Source organism: Lissotriton vulgaris, chromosome 2_1, assembly GCF_964263255.1.
Source record: "Lissotriton vulgaris chromosome 2_1, aLisVul1.2, whole genome shotgun sequence".
Lineage (NCBI taxonomy): Eukaryota > Metazoa > Chordata > Amphibia > Caudata > Salamandridae > Lissotriton > Lissotriton vulgaris.
The window spans coordinates 749,371,476-749,394,193 of NC_141687.1; the positions used below are offsets into that span (position 1 = coordinate 749,371,476).

A 22,718-nucleotide genomic window follows, 5' to 3' on the forward strand; every position below is an offset into this window, starting at 1 on the left:
ACTGGTATAAAATGCAGGATGAAAGTCAACATAGCTTGCATACGGCTTTCCAAAGAAAGTGGGTCTCGTTAACTGCAAAAGTTACCCTGCTATTTTTTAACAACCATGAACCTCTGTATGTGTATCTAATTCAATTATACTAGGGGGGAATGAGACTGAGACTTCCCAATAAGTGGTACAGTGTGTATATATAACATGTATCTGCAAAAGCGCACATTTACCCAACTCAGTGGTACTCATTTTATTGACCTCGGAAGCTTGCAAGGCTGAGTGAGGCTTCTGAGATCCAAATTCATATTTCTAAGCATGCAGTCATTTCCACATACACTCACAAGCACATACACACTCATGTACACATGTACACCATATCATGCCCATACACACTTGTGCACACAAACTCAAGTGCACACTCATGTCGAATTGGGATAGCCAGGGCTCCAAAATAAAAGAGGACCCCACCAATGAATTAGATAGCTTGACAGGGGAGCATGTTTGCAAATTGGGGCAGTTTTGAACTTGAAAAAACAAACTGTTTACGTGCTCATCATGGTGTAGAAGACTGAGTAAATTTGAGCTTGTTGCAAGCAGTGTTTGTTTTAATTTCAGGGAAAAACAACTGTAACAACCGCCCCAGCAGACCATAAAATCAGCCCGCAAACAACCAAATAGCTGGCCCATATACTAACCTCCCAGACCAGCCCATCGGGCACTGCCAGATAGCTCTATAAGCCAGTCCGACCCTGCACACTCACCTGCACACACACAATTTCATGTGTGCATACTCATATAAACTTACACACTCATTTGTATGCATCTCTATCTTCGGTCTGTGTGAAAATATGGATTAAGCAATTGAGGAAAACAAGCTTCGGAAGTTGGGGCAGTGTTCTTTCTGAGAGTTTGAAGGACTCTGAATGACCCACCTTCCAGAATGAGTAATCAAAGTACTTAGAATATCTGAATGTGCATCTTGTTGCCTCTGGTAACACTATCAATGGGACATTCTCACACACCTCTACTTTAGCTCTGATCTTCTCATTAATGGTGGATCAGGGGTCTTCTCCTTGCTATAGACATGAGACTGTAACCATTTTGTAACTCCCCTTTTCACCTTTGGTCTTTGCTGTCCTGTCGATTTTACATTCTTTGTAGGGTTGTGAAGCAGCCAACAATTTGACTTCTCACTTTGTTTAAAAATCTTGAAACAATGTAGTGTCATGAGTGGGACACAGTTTTATCTTGGGCGACAATTCCAGCTTCCCATTCTTTGACAGTTCCTTAGCTTCATGCATCCTCCTCCTTTTCATATGCAATAGCCCGGGGTGGAGAGCTACCATTCCATACCTGAAGATTCATGTCTGACCTATCAAACATGTTTTCCCTTTCCCATTCCCCTGCCACCTATCTGGTGGCAGGGGAATGGAAAAGGGAATGAGTTAGCAACAAGACAGCCTTTGTAGGGTCCATATTCCCTCAGTGAAAGAGGGAATGTAATCAGCTTGACCTGAAGGTTTTGGGTTTTGAGAGGGTGCAGTACAAGTGCCCACCAATGGGGTATTATTCTTCTGTATAATAGAACTATGGGAACATAGGGCCTGATTTTGATCTTGGCAGATAGGTTACTCCGTCGCAAACCTGATAGCTATCCCGTGCTCTGTATTACACGTACATTATATGCAATGGCACTTGTAATACGGCAAATGGGATATCCATCACAGTTGTGACGAAGTATCCCATCAGCCAAGGGAGGTGAGGAAGAATATTGGGTATAGGGAGCGGCATGTAGAGAGGGGGTGAGAAATAAATAAAAGGGTGTGGGTATTTCCCTCCCTTCAAACGAAATGTAAAAAAGGTAGACAGAGACGATAAAGAAGGTGGCTAAGGTGGGGTACTTGACATAAAAGGAACACCATGGATCTTTGTGAGCTTGCAGCAACAGCAGACACATTAAAGTTATTTACTATAAGAAATGGGCCATCCGGGAATGGTATTTTTCGGAAATGACCCTTTCTAGTGTGCCTTTTCTTGACTTTTTGCTTTTCTCTTTCCCAGTTTTCCGCTGATCTGGATGCTAGCCTTAGGATTTTTTGCGTGTTTGACACTGCCGTGCAGTGCCACAGCAATGTGCTCGTTATATACATACTGGCAATTGTACTGTAGAGTCCCTCCTCAGCTTAGTCATTGCATTAGATTTAACGTTCTCAAAATACACAGAAGCCTCTTCAAACGCTTTGCTCCTGAGCTGGGCGACACCCACAGTTACACTCCGAGTATTAGATATAAGACCTGAACAATAATTTATTCATTTTTTTGAATTCAGGTAATTTATATAGCGCAAATCTTGCTCAATGAAGCAAGACAACACTGTACTAATACCATTTGAATGTTTTTTTAAAAACTATTTTTATTGACTTTTATCATTATAAACAAGACAACAGCAAAGCCAGCGGGACAGGAGGTAGGGAAGCAAGGGGAGGTGAGAAGCGTGGAAATAGGAGGGGAGGATTACAAAGGAACATTGCCACGAGTGAATAATCTTGATCAGAACACAATGCACATGATGTTGTGCAAATTGTCATATGTAGGAATTTGTGCAAGCACAAAGGCAAAAGTAACAGTAAAATGACTATAAAATCACATTGAAAGGACATGTAGTCTTAGTGCAAATGGATTGTCGAGTCTGCCAGGAGTCACGTCTACAGGACTAGAGGCAAACATGCAAAGCCATAGCTTGACATAGTTTTCAGGGCATTAAAGCGAGTGCTGGCGAGTTTGAGTCCCTCTTGTGAACGAAGGAGGTAAATTGCTCCCAGATATCTTTGGGACGGGAGCGGATCAGCATAAGTACCAGGAAGTTGGTCAACTGCTCTTGGAAATATGTTACATCACAAAGCCATGCTTTGACAGTGGGAGTGAGTTCCTACACCAGTGTATGGCCACCCTCCGCTTAGCCAACAGGAGAAGCATGGCAGTTAGACGACGGTTCTTGCTGGGTGTATTCTTAAAATAATTCAGCAGACCCACCAGGGGGGTAATAAGGGAGCAGGTGTCCGGTGATTCTTCAGTATATGCTCGTACACCTACCTCTTGAAGGACCCCACCCTTGGGCACTGCCAAGCGAGATGGATAAAGGAAGCTTGGGGTGAGCTTCAGCATTGACAGTGAGGGTCTGGAACTAGCCCCATATTGAATAGTTGTAAAGGGGATAGAGATGATGCAGAAATTTAGAGTGAACGAGGCATAGTCTGTAATTGGTGGAGAACAGCTTCAATTACTGCGCATAAATTAATGCTGGGACAGTGTCCTCCTCCCATGTAACTCGTGCTTTTGGGAAAGCAACTAGCGAGAAATTCTGCATAGTGCTGTAGAGACATGTTATCAGTTTACGTGGGGATGGGGAGGTGAGGATATGTTCCAGCGCTGCGAGGTCTGGTGGCAACGATGGAAACGTGGCTGGTAGTGTGCGACATGTAGCCCATAATTGATAGTATAGTAGGGTATTCAGTAGAGTGGGGGGCGGATATGCCGTGGCCTCGAATGGGGATGGTAGAAGGAACTGACCATCAGGGTACAGGTCTGATAGCAGTCTGCGATTGTGCTTATGTGCAGGTTTGTGTAGTAGCAGTGGTATCAAGGGGTTGTTGGATGGTGGGATTGAGGGGGCATAAAGGAGTGACAGCTCTGCCCTTTTCCCAGACCCTCCCATGCCCAGCATACGCACTCAACCGTGACAATTTCAACCCTTGGATGCCTATGGGGTAGATATAACGCTGTTGATAACAGACACAGGGCAGCGTCTGTCTGTCTCAATTGCAGTATGTAGTTGGAATGGAGCTGGGTATAGCTATAAAGTGAAGGAATTGAGCTTGGGTTCAATAAGCATCTAATTTCATGGCTGGTGCGCCTAACCCTCACAATGCGAGTGGTAGAGTGAGGAGCTCCCAGGAGACCCGTGGTTGTTTACCCGCCCATATAAGTGTCACTATGTTATATTTGAAACGTTTGAGGAAGTGAGCCATGAGTGGTAGAGGGATATTAAGGAAGAGGTAGAGGAATTTGGAAGGATGATCATCTTCGCTGTCGCAATACAGGCAGCAAGGAATAGGGGCAGTTTGGACAAAGTAGGTACTCTGTCCTCTAATCAGGCCATGGCCCGGCTGTAATTTGTTCGTCTTAGTTGTTGCGTATCATGCCTGAGACATATGCCCAGGTATCTGACCAGGTCCATTGCCCATTTCAGAGGGTACTCAGTTTGGAATGGCTGTGTACTATCGGTAAGAGGGAATAATATAGATCCAGCTCAATAAACCTATATACCTGAATAGCCGCGGAATAACACAACCTCTCGCCTCCGAGGAGCCATGGTCTCCCGTGGGTCGCATGCATATAAAGTGATGTCATCCGCGTACTTCGATACCATCAATCCCCTGGTGGTAAAACCAATAACTCTGTTCATTTGATGCCGCCAGAGCCTCGCCGACAACGGCTCTATCGTGATGGCGAAAAGTAGCGTGATACAGTGATAGCGGGCACCCCTGCTGTCTGGCCTGGGTGACTGGGTATGGATGAGAGATTGGCCTATTTAAGCACACTTGAGCCGTGGGAAGAGTGTAAAGGAGTTGTAATTGCTTGATGAAACGTGGGCTAAAGCCAAGCCGCGCCAGGAGGCAAACGAGTTATGCTCACTCTAGGGATACAAACACCTTAGTGGCATCGAGTACGGCAGCGGATGCAGAGAATTGATTGTCGTGTTGGTGCTTCACTGCGGAAGTGGTCTGAAGGTTGTGCGAAGTAGAATGTCCAGGGATGAAGCCTGACTGATCTGGTCTTACAATCAGGGGCAGGAGGGCTGCAATCGATTTGTGAGGATCTTAGCTTGCATTTTATTGTCAACTTTTATTAGTGAAAAGGTTTGGTAGGAGTCACAGCAGCTGGCCGGTTTATTCAGTTTAAGGAGTGCAATAATAACCGCCTCCCTCAGTAAGGGCGCAGGATGCCTACTTCTAGGGAGTCCCAGTACATGGCTAGAAGGTGTGGGACCAGCAGTGAGGCAAACTCTTTATAAAAAGTAGTGGTGAGCCCATCACGTCCAGATGCTTTGTCCCTGAGCAGGTCCTAATGACTTGCTCAATTTCTTCAATGGTGATTGGCAAGTCTAAATAGGTGCTGTGAGCACGATCTAACCAGAACAGTTGCATAGTGTCTAAGTACTCAGTCAGTGCGGTCGAACCGAGTCTCAAGGTAGCTGATTATAACTAAGCATAAAGAGAAGATGTAACTTTTAGTAGCCCCGGCATGGAGAACACAAGGTTGGACTGGGAGACAAGAAGCTCAGAAACATAGATGGATGCAGGTGAAATGCACAGCACACCTAATACCATTTGAATGGCAGCAGCTTACCTCAAACATGGGGTACCCTGCGCCGAAGAGGAAACAAACTTGTAGGAGGTACATGTGAATTGGGACTTTATTAGACCGCATTCTCTGCTCTCATAATACACAGTTTACGTATTGTTACACACTTATATGCAAATCACACAAATTGTCACAAATGACGTTAAAGCATATATCATGTTTGTGGTCACGTGTTCTTTATTCTGCATTTCTTTCAGCTGCGCAGAGAATGTCCAAAATCTTTATGCCACGCCCCCTTGTCCAACATGAGGATTGCGCTTTGACCTGCCTGATAAGTTGCTTCAAGCCAAAGGATATATCCATCATCTGGTGCAGGAGTCACAATGGGGGCCTACTAGAGATTGCTGAGGCCAGATTTCAAAACGAAGCCATCAATGCGGAGGGATTAAGAGAAGAACCCGGATACACACATAGCATTAGCCACGTTCCATTTCCGGACAGAACACACTGCGTCACAAGTATGCTGAAGTTCACGCCAACTATTTCGGATCATCACGGGTCAGACTTCATATGTAAAACTGTGCACAAGTCAACGAGACATGAAGGGGCAAGCAAGGCGACCCTGGAGGTTACAGGTACAATAAATAATTCTAAGTTTAGAATGTGTGCACAATGAGATATGTACATTCTTTGATGAAGGCCCTCATTTCGAAGAGTCTCTTAATGTATCAAATCTATATTTATTAACGCTTCATCGCAAATACGAGATCTATGTGAACGTAGTGGACCTCTTAACTTTCACACAGAGATTGTGGCTCCTGATAGCAGCCAAAATATCAATGAGAAAGTGTTAGGGAAAAGGGAATTAATTACTTGGGAAATAGGACCAGGAAATACCAATTCCCCAGTAATTCCTCATTTATTAGAGGACCCTTACGGTCCAACTCATGAAGATACTTATTTTTTCCATCCGCTTGAGTTACTGGTAACCTCAGTATAAAGAACTCCAGGGTGGGGGGAGTACCAGCCAATGCTAGAGGCCGCTTGTAATGAGGCCCCTAGCCTTTTATTCCTTTAATCCTATTCCTTCTGTGATGTTCTTTTCAAATCTGTTAATGTAATAAACTAGAACGCAACCCTGTTTACTAAGGCAGGGAATACATCGAAGTTGATTCTTGGAAATCGTATATTAAGCAAGCGGTGATCTTTTGCCAAACACAGTACAGAGTTTACAAGTTAAATGTATTGGTATTTTGTACAGAACCAGCGTGGTAGGTATTGTATACAGGTCCAGCGTGCTCATTAACATGTGTATTACAATGGGAGTATTTGCAAGAATTCCCATATTATATGTAGCATTAGTTTTTTTTTTTTAGAAGTTTTTATTACGTTTTTTAAATACATAAGATAAAAGAGAAAATGGAAACAATAAAATGGAGGAAGGGTAGAAGCCATAATAAAACATACATAACATAATTTAATAAACAGTCAGGCAAATAACATATGCTGAAATAGCTATGTTATAATTAAATAGAGAGAAGTAAAGGAAAGTAGGAAATAAAAAGGTAGGAAGAAGAGAAGAGAGATAGAGAAAAAAAGGAAAGGAAGAACCAAAATGGTGTGGGAGAATATTATGGAAAAAGAGAGGAAAAGAATTAATGTATAGGAGAGTGTGAGGAAAGATATGTAGTGAAAGGAAGCCAAAGAAGATCAGATTTAATTTTTTGAGAAAGAGAAGACGAGGAAACAGTAGCAATCCTGTGTTCATCACAAATAAAATTCCCCCAAGGTAGTATAGATATTTTAGAATCGTCTTTCCAGGATGATAGAATAACTTTAAAAGGTAATGCAATAAAAAGATCATATAATCTGGAAACAGAAGATACAACATCCACATCAGATGATAAGGAACCTAGAAAAACATTCTGTAGTGTTAAAGTAACATTGAATTTAAATATTGACATGCAAATATACCAAACAGAGTTCCAAAAGGATAAAACATTAAAACACTCATAAAGTTGATGTTTTAACCTGCCCGTTTCATTGGAACATGACCAACATAATGGAGAAGAAGCTGGTGAAAATTTACAAATACTAACAGGAGTAATATTAGCTCTTTGGTAAATAAAATACAAAGATTGGGTTATACGAACAGCAGCAGAAACTTTGAATAACTTGGACCACAGCTTATCCAAAGTTGTAATAGGAAAAGAAACGGACAAATCAGTTTCCCATGCAATCTCAATATGACACTTAGGTCTTTCAATAACATTTGATAACAATACCTTATATACAAGAGCGGCTTTAGGTCTGTGAGTTGAAAATAAGGGGTATAGAGGAGTAGAAGGGGATATTGACGGTGTGTGAGGTGGAGAGGGAAAAGTGGCTAGATGAGATTGTACGGCATTAATAATAATATATTAATTGAGAAAAGAATCAGGTAATTGATAGCGTGTTTGTAAGGCATGAAAGGGAACAATAGAGTAGTTGTGAAGTAACTGATGCACAAAAATATGACCTTTTTCTTTCCAGTATTTGTAGTAAAATGATTTGCCTTTATATTTAAGAAATTTATTATACCATACAGTGGAGGACAAAAAACATTTAAGTGGAGTAAAATCCATAGAAAATGTGTTGTATAATAAAGTTTGGGAGTATTTTAAAACAGGGTTAGTGGACAAAAAAGTGCAGTTTGACATAAAAATTACATGTTGAAAAGAAAAATCTTTTAATAAGGAACGTTCAAAAAGGATCCATCTTGGGACAGAAATATCCTCAAAATCATAAGCTAACGCAAAAGATTGTTTAATCGAAAAAGCTGAATGATAAGCTTTAAAGTTTGGGAAACGCACACCACCTTCATCCTTAGGAGGAATGAGTTTGTTTAGAGCAATTCTTGGGTGTTTATTGTTCCACAGAAATTTTGTACAAGCAGAGTTAATTCAAGAAAAATATACATTGGTAATTCTGATAGGAAGCATAGACAATGTATATAAAACATGAGGTACAATCATCATTTTAATAGTATCTAACCTGCCCGCCAGGAAAGATACAGGGGGGACCAAGTAAGGAGGAGTGATTGGATTTTATTTAATAATGCATAAAACATGAATTTAATTGTATCATTTAGGGATGACGAAAACCAAATGCCGAGGTATTCGATTTTTGAAGGACACCAAGCAAAATTAGTATCATAAAACATAAATTGATAGCATACAGAGTTTAAGGGCAAGACTTCTGTCTTTGAGAGGTTGAGTTTGTAACCAGAAATACTATAGTATAATCGAACTTCATTCATAAAATGTGGGAGAGATTCAACAGGATTAGACATATATATCAATATATCATCTGCATAAGCAGATAATTTAGTTTCTACAGAGTTATGTTTGAAGCCAGCGATCTGAGAGTTAATACGAATATGCTCTAGAAATGGTTCAGGGCATAGGATAAATAATAAAGGGGACATCCCTGCCTTGTGCCTCTGGACAGAGAAATTTTTTTGGAGAAATGATTATTAACAAAAATACTGGCTCGAGGACAAGAGTACAAAAGTTTCATATAAGAGATAAAAAAAGGCCCAAAACCAAACCATTGTAGAGTTTGAAACATGAATTGCCAATTAATACGGTCAAGTACCTTTTCCGCATCTAAAGACAAGGCTGCAAGGGGAGATTCATATTTTTTGCCATATGAAATTATATTAGCAAACATCCGAGCTTTATCAGATGCCAATCTGCCTTTCACAAACCCAACTTGATCAGTTTTGATCAGAAGAAGAATGATAGTTTCAAGTCGTGATGCGAGAATTTTGGCAAACATTTTGCAATCATAATTGATTAACGATATAGGACGGTAATTTTTACAATAAGATTGGTCTTTATCAGGTTAAGGTATTATAACAATTAAGGCATCCATAAAAGATCCAGATACATTGGCGTCTGCAATAAAGGAGTTAAAAAAGTGTCTGGAGCTTGGGGACAAAAATGGTGTTAAAGGTGTTGTAAAATTCTACAGACAGACCATCGGGTCCTGGGGCTTTTGACTTTTTTAGAGATTTGATAGCATTGGTTACCTCCTGAAGAGTGATGTCTTTCTCTAATGTGTTAAATTCATCAGGGAAAGATGGTGGGGAAGGGAGACCTGAGAAGAAGGTGTTTAAATTTTGATTAGTGGGAAAAGTATCATCAGAGTAAAGAGATTTATATTATTCATGAAAGACCTCGGCAATGTCCTCATCTGATGAGACTAGTTTTTTAGTAGATTCATTAAGAATAGGGCCAATATTCTTACGTTCAGATTTAATTTTTAAATAGTTAACACCTTACCCGTTTTATTCTGACATCCATGATATTTAGATTTAATTTTAAGCAAAATATTACATGCTTCAATTGTCGCTAATTTGTTAAGTTCAGCTTTTGCTTTAATCAAATCATGAAGGGCAGAAGATGATTGAGAAGTAAAATACGCATGTTCTAAGCCTTTGATTTTTGTAGCTGATCCTCATATTTCTTCCTGGTGGTTTTCTTTTTTTTCGATACATAAGAAATGGTGAAGGCACGAAAAGCAGCCTTAAAAGAATCCCAGTTATTAGGAATAGAAGTATCCAATGGGTTATTGATACTAAAATATTCATTATTAAAAGTGGTAGCTTCTTTGATTAAAACCGTGTCCAATAATAAAAAAGTATTAAGTTTCCATCGGCTAAATTGAGAGGAGGTAAGTGAAAGGTCCAGAACAGTGTGAACAGGGGCATGGTCCGATATAAAAATAGATCCAATTTCAGAGTTTTGGATAGAAGGAAGCAAGGAATTACTGACCAAAATATAATCAATCCTATGTACATTAGAAAAAAAAAAAGTTAATTCAAGTAAACCAGGATTACAAGTCTTCCAAACATCATACAATGAACGAGAAGCAATGGCCGATTAAAAACATTTTAGAGATTTATCAGGTTGAAATTTACATTTGGACAATCTATCGGAAAAAGGGTCCAACCATTGATTGAAGTCGCCAGCAACAATAATATTAGGGCAATCAACTGGAGAAAGTAGAATTTTAATATCATTCCAAAATTTAGGATCTGGCTTAACAGGACCATAAATATTTAACAAAACTAACGTTTTATTTTGTACCACAATCTTCGCCATTACCCATCGTCCATCATCATCATTCTGTATGGATAAAATTTGTACTGCCAAAGCTTTATTAAACAATATAGCAACACCCCCTTTTTGTTGGATAAAGGAGAAAAAACAACTTGACCCACCCATTGCCTTTTCAACTTTAGAGACTCCACATCAGTACAATGAGTTTCCTGAAGAAAAGAAATCTGAGAATTTAGTTTTGATAAATGAGACAGTACCTTTTGCCTTTTGACTGGACTCCCAAGACCACGGACGTTCCATGTGAAAAAGTTACACATAATGGAGGGATGGGAGGGTATAAGACGGTTGGAGTTGATACACTTCAAGGATATAACTACAAGAGAAAACACACCACAAAAAGAAATTACATATGGAGAATACTACAGAAAAACCCACATTACCAAGGTACATTAACAATAAATCAATGACAAAGGACAATGTTGAACAAATAGAGATAATTTTAATAAAAAAGCATGTAGAAAAGGATAGAGCAGAAGATGAGAAAAGATGAAGAAAAAGAGAGAGTATAAAGAGAAGGAAGCGAACAAACAGATCAAGGCAAAACAGCCGGATCTGTAAAATGAAGAGAAAACAATGAAGAGGGAGCATAGTGACGCAGGGCAAAGTGGATCTCATAAGGATGAATACAAGATGTAGAAAAACGAGAACCTCAATGAGAGGTAAAACATGTAAAAGAGAGAGAAAAAATAAACAAAACGAAGGTAATACATGTCAAAGAGATTTGAGAAAAGGAAAACAAATGAGTTTAAAGAGGCAGTCCTGATGAGCTAGTTAGAGAAAGACAAAGAGAAAAGAACGAAACAGAAAATCAGGTGTTAGTATCCATTCCAGTGGAAGAAAAGGAATGAAGAAAAAGTTTGAGTTTTTCAGGATCATCAAAGGATCGTGAGCGCCCATCATGGGTAATCTTGCAGAGACATGGATGAAGTATTCCGTATTGAATATTAAGATGTCTGATCTGGGGACGCAAGGTGAGGAACTCTTTCCGACGTGCGTTGGTTGCATTGGAGATGTCTTGCGAGATGAAGATGTTAGGACCAGACCAAATAAGACGACGTTTGAGTTTAGCAGCCCTCAGGACATTCATTAGTTCAGTAAACTCCAGAAATAGCATAATGATGCCACATGGTTTCGTGGGATTTGAATAAGGCGACACAAACGATGAGCTCTTTGTATGTTGAGGGGAGTGGTTGAAGATGGAAGCCTGAGAAGCTCAGGTAGGAATTTCTGAAGATACAGTACCATATTGGAACCTTCAACATTTTCCGGACGACCATATAGGCGTAGGTTGTTTCGACGGTTACGATTTTCTAAGTCCTCTGTGTGGATTTTCAGTTTCATGAATTTCCTGCTCTAGTACTGGAATCTTTGTGGAGATTTCCTGTAGGTCGCTAACACGTTGTTCCAGGTCCAGTACTTTGCTTTCCATAACAATCCATCTCTCCTCAATTTGCTTTAATTTTTCATTAGTTGCAGACATAAAAGGTTGAAGACCCCGCACTTCATCTAAGATAGAGTCCAAAACCGGGTTCTGTGAGGAGTGAATAGGAGACGATGGGTCATTTTTATATCTCTTTGGTTTCGTGCCCGTGACAGAGGACCTGGCAGAGTTTGAGTCGTTGGCCATTATAGTAGAGATAAAAAGAGAACTGTGTAAAGACCTCAGTAAAATAGTCCAATGAGATTGGAATTTGAAATGAGTACACACGTGAAGAGGAACTCATAGAATGCACAGATATCGTTCCTCAGGGAAAACACTGATGATAATAGTCTCCCCAGCTGACGACATCAAAGGCGAAATCAAGCACAAGTATAGGAGTTCAGCACTTGAGAGAGGAACACTAGTATTGGAAACACAAAGTTGGAGTCTTATCCAATTCAGTGAAAGCCGTATGAAAGTTACATTGTGATATCCGTATTGTAGTAAAAGAATATTGAAACGTGAGCTCAGCGACCAATAATGGCGGCTGCCCACATCTCCAGCATGAGAATTGACGTCATAAAACTAGGATAGGCTATAATAATTGAAACTTGAATCAGTACAAACCCAAATCGTTGCACAAGATCATCGGATCAAATGAATAACTCCATGAGCTACAATAAGCCTTCTCCACTTTGGAAACAAAAATTAAGTCCGAAGACTGTTGACATCCAAGTGCGTTCTTCAACTTGAAGTGCTTAAATAGGTTGCCGATAGAAAAACTCCTTAAAAGACAGCAGGAAAAAACGTTGCCGAATATGAATGTGCGCAGTAACCTGAAATGGCAGCCAACCGCATTTTAACTGAGGAAAAAACTACTGCAATACATAGAGGTTAGGATTTGAAAACCCTGCATACTTATAATATTGCAGAAAGCCAGCAAAACAAACATGTAGCTCTATGCAGAAAAAATAATCCTTTCCCACGCTGGAGTCATAAGAAAGACCAATAATTACTGCCACCCAGGAACATTTTGCTGATAGATCTCTTTAAACATGTTCCCGGTGAAAGGGGCTTCGAGAAATTAATAATACGTGAAAAATTACCGGGCGGATGAAGAGACGCAGGCGTGGCGAACTAAAATGACGGCCGCCCGCGTCTCAGTGAGTAGAAAGCAGCGAAGTCCATAGCTGAATACCTAGGGCAGTGAAGTGCTGCTAAAACAGTCAAGGTGTGCACCGCATCTTCTGGAATCAAAGCCCATTGCTCCGGCAAACGAAGGTGGCATAGAATCGGCTCTCAAAAGAATACAAGTCCCGCTGAAGAGCGGAGCTCACGCAGGATCTGCCATTTTGCCACGGCGCCCAAGCCACGCTCCTAGCATTGGATTTATGATCTTATTTAGTAAGGAATATGTTGATATAAGTTTCTGTTTGTTTTGTATTGGGACTCAAACTGCACTTCTGTAACTAATCACAAAGAGGTAGATCTGCATTTGTTGTTCTCAGCAGAGGGGATGCGGTCTTGATGTAACCAGTTGCACTCCAGCAATCAGTGTGACTAGGGTCATGTGTCCTATAGTGGTCATTCCATTGATGTTGGTGCCAGGACTTGCTGATAGAGCAGCACAAATGATACGTCAGCCCAGGCTCAACAGCACCAGTCATGCCCAGTAAACATTGCAGACATAGTCACATACCCTCCCATGGAGCATCTACCAATCAGGCTCTTGCACTGGTGACTTTGCTACTGATGCCTTAAATATTAGAAACCTGCAGCGCTCACACGGCATTGCAAAAGTCAAAATACAATTTAATCGGGATCATTTAAATGAACACAATCGAGAATGTGGATCTAGTCTCTGGGCATGCACTCTCATTCACCTAACACCTAATAGCATATTACAGGTGTTATAGCAGCTAGTGTATTATTTCTCTCTGTGAAAGGAAGCTGTTAGTGTCATGTTTTTAGGGATTGTCCAGCTGTTTCCACTGGTTGGAAACCTCCATCTAGGCGGGACCTTAATCTGATACTGCCACATTTAAAGAACATGTCTGTCGGCCAATGGACTCAACCATGCAAAACCTGCTGTCTGGGAATCTTGCATCATTTCTAGGCATTACCTCTGCCGGAAAGATAAGCAAACTTTAATCTCTCAGCTTGTTGGAGCTTTAGATTATTTTCTCGGGTAGATGCTCAAAATTCCTCTCTCGCTCTCATACTATGAGCATACTTGCCTCTACATTTCATTCCAAGGAAACCTGCATCCTTGAAGAGGCCCTGCACTCTCTAGGTCTCTATCTCATATCGGAAAAAAATAGACTGGAGAGCACCAGCTGGAGGACCTCTGTTCGGTGAACCTCCATTTTAGTGAATTCCTAAAATGAGAAAACCCTTTATATCAAAGAATGTGAGGACATTCAACAAAAACACAAGAAAAAGGGACTACATTGTTCAGAAAAACATCACTCCCTTCTGTCCGTTACTCCTGCCTCTTTTTCTCCTGCCATGTATTTGTGCAGAGATGCTAGGATAGCAATAGTGGTAGACATATTAGGGTATAGGTAGCGGTACTGGAAAATAATTAGCCTTAGAGGTTCTAGAGTATAGGTAGGTGTGTAGGTACTACGATATAGGTGGATGTAGTGATACTAGCATAGAGGTCGAGGAACTAGGATATCTATTGGTGAGGTACTAAATGTAGATGTACTAGTACATTGATGTGGTACTATGTTATAGGCAACAGCAGTGGTACTCGAGTATATATGGGGTGGAGGTACTACTGAGAAGGTAGGGATGAGGTATTAAGCTATGAGCAAAGGTGGAGATACCAAGTTATAAGCAGGTATATAGTTTCCATGGCATAGACATATGTAGACATACTACAGTATAATAAACGGTACACATATTTAGGTATAGGTAGGAGTAAAGGTACATGGCTTTATGTAGGGTTAGAGGTACAGTGGTGTATGTAGAAAGGTAAGTAATAGAATATAGATGAGGTAGAAAAACTGGTGTAGAAACGGAGGTAAAAATATAACACATTGTGAGGAGGGAGGTGAGGAAGAATATTGACTTTAGGAAGAGCCATGAAGAGATGAGATGAAAAAAAAATAATACGGTGTGGGCATTTCCCTGCTATCAACCGAGATAAAAAAAGAGGTAGACAGAGACGATAAAGAAAGTGGCTATAGTGGGGTACTTAACATAAAAGGAAAGCAATGGATCTATTTGAGCTTTCATAAACATGGCAGACACTTTAAAGGTGTTTACTATAAGGAATGGGCCATCCTAGGAATGGTATTTGCTGGAAATGGTCTCTCTAGGGTGCTTTCCCTTGACTTTTTGCTTTTCTCCTTTCCAATTTTCCGCTAATCTGGATGCAAGCCGTAGGACTTTTAGTGCGTTTGACACTGCTATGCAGTGCCATACTGGCGATTGGTGTATATATGATTGGCTGGTTCAAGTTAGCTGTAAGTCCCTTGTCAAGGAGGAAGACATATAGCTGGGACATGCATCTCCAATGCTCCTCCATGGGCCTACCACACTGGTTGTGCCAACCACTGATTGTGCCACAGGTTTGCCCTTATGGGGTCTGTGCACACAGGTTACTGTTACTCAACTTGGCATTTAAAAAGCTGAGTGCCAAGGCTCTGCATGTCTCTTACTGTATTGGAGTTCTCCCTGGTGACTGGGTGTGGTGTTGGAAAGAGGTTGGTTATGTGAGTGTATGAATTACCTGCAAGGGTCATGAATGGCATTGGGGGTGTGTTCAGAATAGTGGGGCTTGCGTCTCACATTGGGTTAGCATGAGGGGGGTGAAGGGAAAGGCTATCGAGCTGTATTTCTTGTGGGAAGAATAGTTGCAGTATAGTGTTTGGTATTGGTGAGTCGTAATGGTTAATCCTCTCTGGTAGTGCGAATGGGTATGACATTATGATGATGGAAATCTCAATTTGGGAAAGTGGGTATTTCGATGTGCGTGGCTCTGTGTGATTGTTGGCCTGTCTCCTATTTCACATGTGGGTGCTAGGGGGACAGCTACATCTGTGCACTCCCGATAGAAGACCAAAAACTAGGGGCTCAAAGGAAACTTTGGATCTCTGACTCTGAGGGACCTTTATGGGACGGTTACTTGGGGGTGGAATTGGCACCTGCTTTCCAAGGAGCATGGTGTTGGCCCCATTAAAGATAGTGATCAAACCTCCTGTGGTAGTATGGCAGACGGGACAAAATTTAGAGAGGGCCTGTGCATTTCAAAAGTGACCTTTTGAACTGATCGTATCTTGAAAGGCCAATGTGGGTATAACTACTGGGCCTCTGGTCTCCAAAAGTAGAGTCGCTGTTGGATTTGGAACCATACTATGTTGGTTCGGCACTGAGACATCAACATGAGGAATCTTAAGGGCAGGAGGGACTGCATCTGGACCATCTGCAGACTTGTGGTTGCTTGGAGCTTGTTGTGCTCCAGGAAGAGGACTATCACTTGGTTGGTTTGGTCTGGATGTTGCTGGCCTGCAGCAAAGTTCCAACTGTCGTGGTCTGGGTCCAGAGATACTCTCCAAGGGCAGGTGAGCTGGCCTCCTGTCCACAAGATCCCAGGGACACAAAGGATCTCACTGTCTCCACAAGATCAGAAAGACCACACTGGGTGCAGCGGAGACAGGTGGAAGTGTTCATTGGTTGGGACAACAACCGTCCTGACGTACACCATCATTACACTATGACAGAGGAGTGTGCTCGTGAAGATCAGCAGCCAGCTGAGGTGCTGGGACTTGAGGAGTGCGGGGAAAGCTTGCAGAGTCTGAGGGACCCGACACAAGCGAGAAAAATAACAGATCTTGGTGGTAACCGATGAAACTGTACGGCCATTGAAGTCTTAAGAGATGAAAAGAGGAAACTGCCTTTCCAGGTTTTACTGAACTTGTGTATCCCCACATTCATGCCCGATTTATGGGAGAAAATGGCTTTGGCACTTAATCCCACAAAACAAGAACCTGTGCACACTCATCGTAAGATGACTGATAGAATTCCAATACATTCTCATTGACTGCTAAAGGTTTATGCTTTGTACATATCGTTGTGGAAATCCCATGAGCTAGTGTAAAAAAAATCACCTGAGTACAGCAGCAGGATGAGACTCACAGGAGGGTTGTCATCAAGCCAGTACCTAAACGCCTCCTATTTAAACTGTTTATTTAAAGGAATAAACAATCAAGAAAGGCAACGAAAACCGCTAGTAAGACAATAAAAGCTCCTGTTTTATCATTCTTCTCAGTGACATTATTTTAGTCTTGAAATAGTGTACCCTTAACCCCTTCGCTGCGCCGGCTATTCTGCCGCAGCACTAAGGGAGGGGGGGTCGCGCGGCGGTGCCATGCTTCTTACGGAACCGCTCCGTCACGGCTCACGGGTGAGCTGTGCTTGTGTCGGAACGGTTCCGTCACGAACCCGCCCGCCCATTAATTAGTCAGCGCAGGCACGGAATTCGCGCCTCACAGGCACGGCGAGCGGGCCGTGACGGAACCGTTCCGTAACAAGCACAGCTCACCCGTGGCTTGTGACGGAGCGGTTCCGTCACAAGCATGCAACGGGCTAAGGACTCTGCATTTGCTATAACCTCTTAACCCTCACGTTTTCAACAGCTTTTGATCTCCACATTTATGCGCTTGCAGGTGGCAGCAGTATTACCACATTGAGACAGATGGAAATCCTACATCTGACAATTTTACGGGGAAACAGTGTTTTATGGCTGTGAAATTAGGGAGGCCACTTTAATGGATTTTTGACGGAAGCTGCTCTCATGCCACGTTTTTTGGAACTATATGCAACTTTATGGTAATTATATGCCATCAGTTTCCTTTGTTGCCAGCAATTTGTGGCATGCAGTTTTTACACCACCGTAACTATATTTTATAAAAACCTTCACTAGTGCAGAGGACCAATGCAACGTTTGCCCACATTCAAAAGGACCCATAGAAGTCTTCCCTCCTTAAACCATTGTTTTATTAAGTTGAAGTCTTAATTGGAATCATTACTATGACTCGCACTCCGCTGCGATAAATGACTCCAAAGTTATGGCATATTTTTAATCTTATCACTTTTCACCACCACACAGTGACAGTTGTTAGGATGAAAATAAAGTAATTTAGAAATTTCCACTTTCCCGAAAATTGGCCTCGCATGTTCAACGTCCGAAAATCACAGTTGATCTCAATTTAGTTTATTCTTGAAAATTGCTCCTAAGAGAGTAATACAGTGTGGCTGAAGAGGTTGTTGCCCTCATTAAAATGTTAGGAAGACCCTACGAGGATAAGCAGTTATCTTTCAGCAGAATTGTCAATTTCTTCTTAAAGTCCTTATAGATTAGCCATGATCAACATACACCCACGTTCATGTTGAGGAGCGGGGGTGGAGGACTGTCCATACACAGGAACTTTAGTTTATCCATAGTTTATGTGACAAGACATGTACTCATAGGGCGACCATATCTTGCTGTAATTTGAAAAAAACCCTTAACGAGAGATTACGCAGATATACCGCTGGAGATTTACTGGGGTTGTATCCTCACAATTCAACAGACCTGGGGTCACAGCAGGAATACCCTGCACACTTTGAGAAATTCATGGCGGTTCTGAGTTTAGGTAACATAGGGCTTTACTTTTACCCAAACTGAAGGGATTACCCCTTCTGCTGTGGGAGATACAAGATCTTCTCTAGATTGGATTTCCTTCTTGCACCAGAAACAAACCTTGGCAAAGCGTCAGGAGCCCAAATTATGGCCTGAGGACTCTCAGACCATTTGCAAATAAAAATCATACCGGGTGCCGCACAGGGAAGGATCAGAACTCAGCATTTGGCACCTTAGCACATGGTGGATGCTAGATGGAGAATTCAAAACATACATAACGAAGGAAGCAGAGGAATACTGGGCATTGAATCAAGGTTCTATATGTTCACATGTAATGCTTAGGGAGGCAAACAAAGGGCACATTTTAGGCAGGCTAATTAGTTACACTATTGCCCAGAATAAAAACCAAAGGGGAAGAAATGACTGATAGATTTGGCATCAACCTGTTCACTACCCCTAGATCCCCAACTCCTCCAGAACATTGAGCCACTAGTGCACTAAGCTAATGCAGACACTGATGGGGAAACAAGGGCAGATTCACCCACATCATAATGCAGGGTATACCTGTGGCGCAATAAAGCCAGTAAGATGTGCCAGTGCAGAGATGCCATCCAAAACATTTACAGCATTGGGCAAATGGACAGGGGTCTTTGTAGCTCAATTTCAGCAGCTAACAGTTAAGGCCAGTACCAGATGACTTATTGGAATTTGGCCGGAATCACCCAATGACACAGTTCACAAACAGCTCACAAGAATTCCTAGAAGAATAAATCACTGCAGTAGAATTGTTAGAAGCTTTCAAACAGATTCAGGGTGGGGTAAACGCCGGAATCCAATGGCTTTATGGCAGAATTCTTTAAACAAGTAGCAAGATTTGCTATTGCTATGCTGACGATGATGATTGATGCTCTGGTGTGGGGTCAGCTCCCTGTAGATTTAAGAACCACCAAGGTTGGTAACGATCCTTAAACCAAACACACCGCCGGACCTTTGCACTAACAAGTATATTCAGTCTTCACTTCGCAGGATGTTACCACAAAGTAAGTACCACACAAGCCTTTTTTTTTTTAGCTATTATACTTTGCAGTATTTTATCACAAAGATGAATATATTTCAGGACCACTGGAATTATGAGATTGTGCGGCCGCTGTTTTTCCCGCATAATTATAGATTTGCCACATACTCCATCATCTGCTGCATAATCTCCCGATTTTAACAACAAAAATGAGCTTCTAGCTCAAACGGTTCAAAAGTTACTAAAATCACAGCAACACATGTTGCAGCATAGTAGGCCATTTGCAAAACTTGACTGGTCACCTTTCTGTTGCCTATCATTATATTTAGATTTTAGACTGGAAGTAATGATGTACAACCAATGACCAGGTAATGCTAACAAGCACTGGCAAAGCCAATTGGTTTCACCTATACAAGAGCTATTGACTTTGGCAGTGTGTTTTTGCCGTGTTGTACACCAATGTGTCTGCTGTTCAGCATAGCTAAACGTTAGTGGTGTGGAGTGTCCTATAGTGGAGGTGGCTTGGATTGAATGGGGTGGAATGATTGATTGGGTGGATTGGATTGAGGTGGGGTGAACTGGATTGGGGTGAGGTGGATTTGGGATAGTTGGGGTGGATTGGAATAAAGTGGGGTAGATTAGATTTGGCTGGATTGGGATGTATTCAAGTGGGGTGAATTGGATTGGAGTGAGGTGGATTGGATTGGATTGGGTTGAGGTGAGGTGGATTGTACTGGAGTGGGGCAGATTGTTTTGAACTGGCTTGGGGCAGATTGGAATGGGGCTGGTTGGAGTGGGCATATTGTTTTGGATTGGAGTGGGGTGGTTTGGGCTGGAGCAGATGGAGGGGGACAGACTGAAGGAGGGCAGATTGGAGTGGGACAGATTATTTTGGATCGGAGTGGGGCAGATTGAAACTGGGATGGATTGGATTGGGGCAGATGTTTGGGATTGGAGTGGGGCATATTGCTTTGGATTGGAGTGGGGCATATTGCTTTGGATTGGAGTGGGGCATATAGTTTGGGATTGGAGTGGGGCAGATTGTTTTCGATTGGATTGGAGTGGGGCAGATTGTTTTGGATTGGAGTGAAGCAGATTGGAGTGAGGCAGACTTTTGGATTGGAGTGAGACAGACTTTTGGATTGGAGTGGGGCAGACTTGTTTAGATTGGAGTGGGGCAAATATTTTTGGATTGGAGGGGGTAAATATTTTTGAATTGAAGTGGGGCAAATATTTTTCGATTGGAGTGGGAAAAACTGTTTTAGATTGGAGAGGGGCAGATTTGTTTGGATTGGAGTAGAGTAGATTGTTTTGGATTGAAGTGGGGCAGATTGTTTTGAATTGGAGTGGGGCAGATTAGAGTGAGGTAAATTGGAGTGTGGTGGGTTGGGAAGATTGGAGTGTGCTATATGGGAGTGGGTTGGATTGGGGTGAGTGACTTGGATTGTAGTGGGGTGGTTTGGATTGGTATTGGGTGGATTGGATTGAGTGGGGAGGATTGGTGTGGGAAGATGTGGGGTCAGGTGGATTGGGGCATGATTATGTGTTAAGGCATTCTTTCAGAAATTTTACATAGGAAAGAAACAATGTCGCTTTGCAATAAGATAAGCCTCATCTTTTTAGACCAGCGCCCACAAGCAAGAACAAAAGAAAACATGAGAGCAAAGTCAGAAAAGAAGATTTGGCAAAATAAAAGCAAGATAGCTATAGAAAATACATGCTTTTGCCAGTCATACACCTTCTATTTGCAGGGCACTAACAGTAAAAGAATAAAATAGTAACTCTGTCACATCGGACAAGCACTGATTTAGTTGAATCAATCAGTGCTTGGTCCTGCTCCACAGAGAGGAACCGATATGATGTTTGGTGTGCAGTGACAAATTATGAGGCTGTATAGAAGAGTGCCACTCAAGGCAAGAAATGGGAAGTAACCCGCAGGCTCCAAGCCCTTTTTGTTAATAACAGTGTCCCTCAAGCAAGACACATGCACTAGCCCACACTCTCACAGGCCGCTCAACCCTATAAATGACAAAATAATGAACTAAAACTATAACAAAATGTGCTGCATCATCCGTCATAATTTGCCTTTTCTTGCCTCATAATTTACTCAATACTGCCGCACAATCTGGCCCTCCATTACCATAAAATTCCAGTGGCCCTGATCAAAACATATTTTTTAAATGTCATTATTAATATGTTATGGACAATTTGTTGTAATGACTCGCTGTACAGCCATGCATGAAAAAGTTATGTATGGTATTATATGATATTTCCAACCAACTCACAGCTAGGTGTCTTGCGACACAGTTGACGAAAGTTATAGGGCAACTGGTGCTCCCCGATCAAAATGGCTTAACGCTGGGATGCTCAAGCATAAACAACAATTGATGGACAGAATGCAGAACAATGACAAACATTCACCCCAGTACAGAGATCTGGGCCTAAATCCATTCCAGTTTGGGCCCAGCCATATGCAAATCAGTCTTGACCCTGCACCCAATGGGAACAGTCCAGCCCGAACTGCTAGGCCATGTCCTCCCTGGACTGGAAACAAGCATTCTAGGACCGGTTTCGGGCTTTCATCAGCCAGGATAGCTTGACTCCAGTGGCATGGAGAGCATGGGACCCACGTCTGGGCATACCCGTCCCACTCGTTGTGACAAATGCCAAAACAACAATTGATGGACAGAATGCAGAACAATGTCATACATTCATGCCAGTATAGAGATCTAGGCCTAAAACCATCGTTTTTTTGCTCACCATGCAATTCCAGTTTGGATCCAGCCATAGGCAAATCAGTCTTGGCCTTGCGCCCAATGGGAACAGTCCAGCCCACACTGCTTGACTCTAGTGGCATGGAGAGCATGGGGCCCAGATCTGGGCCTAAATTAATCGTTTTTTTGCTCACCATGCCATTCCAGTTTAAAAGACTGCAAAATCTTTTTGCCACTTTCGGGCTGGTTGCGGGGTCCACTGTCCTTGATACTTATAGGCTTTTAGAGGGGTTTCGATTTTGTGGGATGGGACCACTTTCTTACATAAAAGCAATCTAGGGCACACATTCTGCCAGTATACACTCCTGTTATATTCTTACCATGCTGTCTGGAGTAAAAGTTCATGGCCACCACACAG

At 42.0% G+C, this 22,718-nt stretch overlaps 1 protein-coding gene across 2 annotated transcripts in view; it reads left to right on the forward strand.

Annotated features, from left to right (window-relative positions):
* LOC147731085 (uncharacterized) overlaps window positions 1-22,718 on the forward strand; it is a 400,147-nt gene that overhangs the window by 76,956 nt on the left and 300,473 nt on the right. For both annotated transcript variants that reach the window (XM_086956050.1, XM_086956051.1), the window contains exon 6: window positions 5,613-5,990. In XM_086956050.1, coding sequence (XP_086812176.1) covers window positions 5,613-5,990 — 378 coding nt within the window. The remainder of the gene's footprint in view (window positions 1-5,612; window positions 5,991-22,718) is intronic.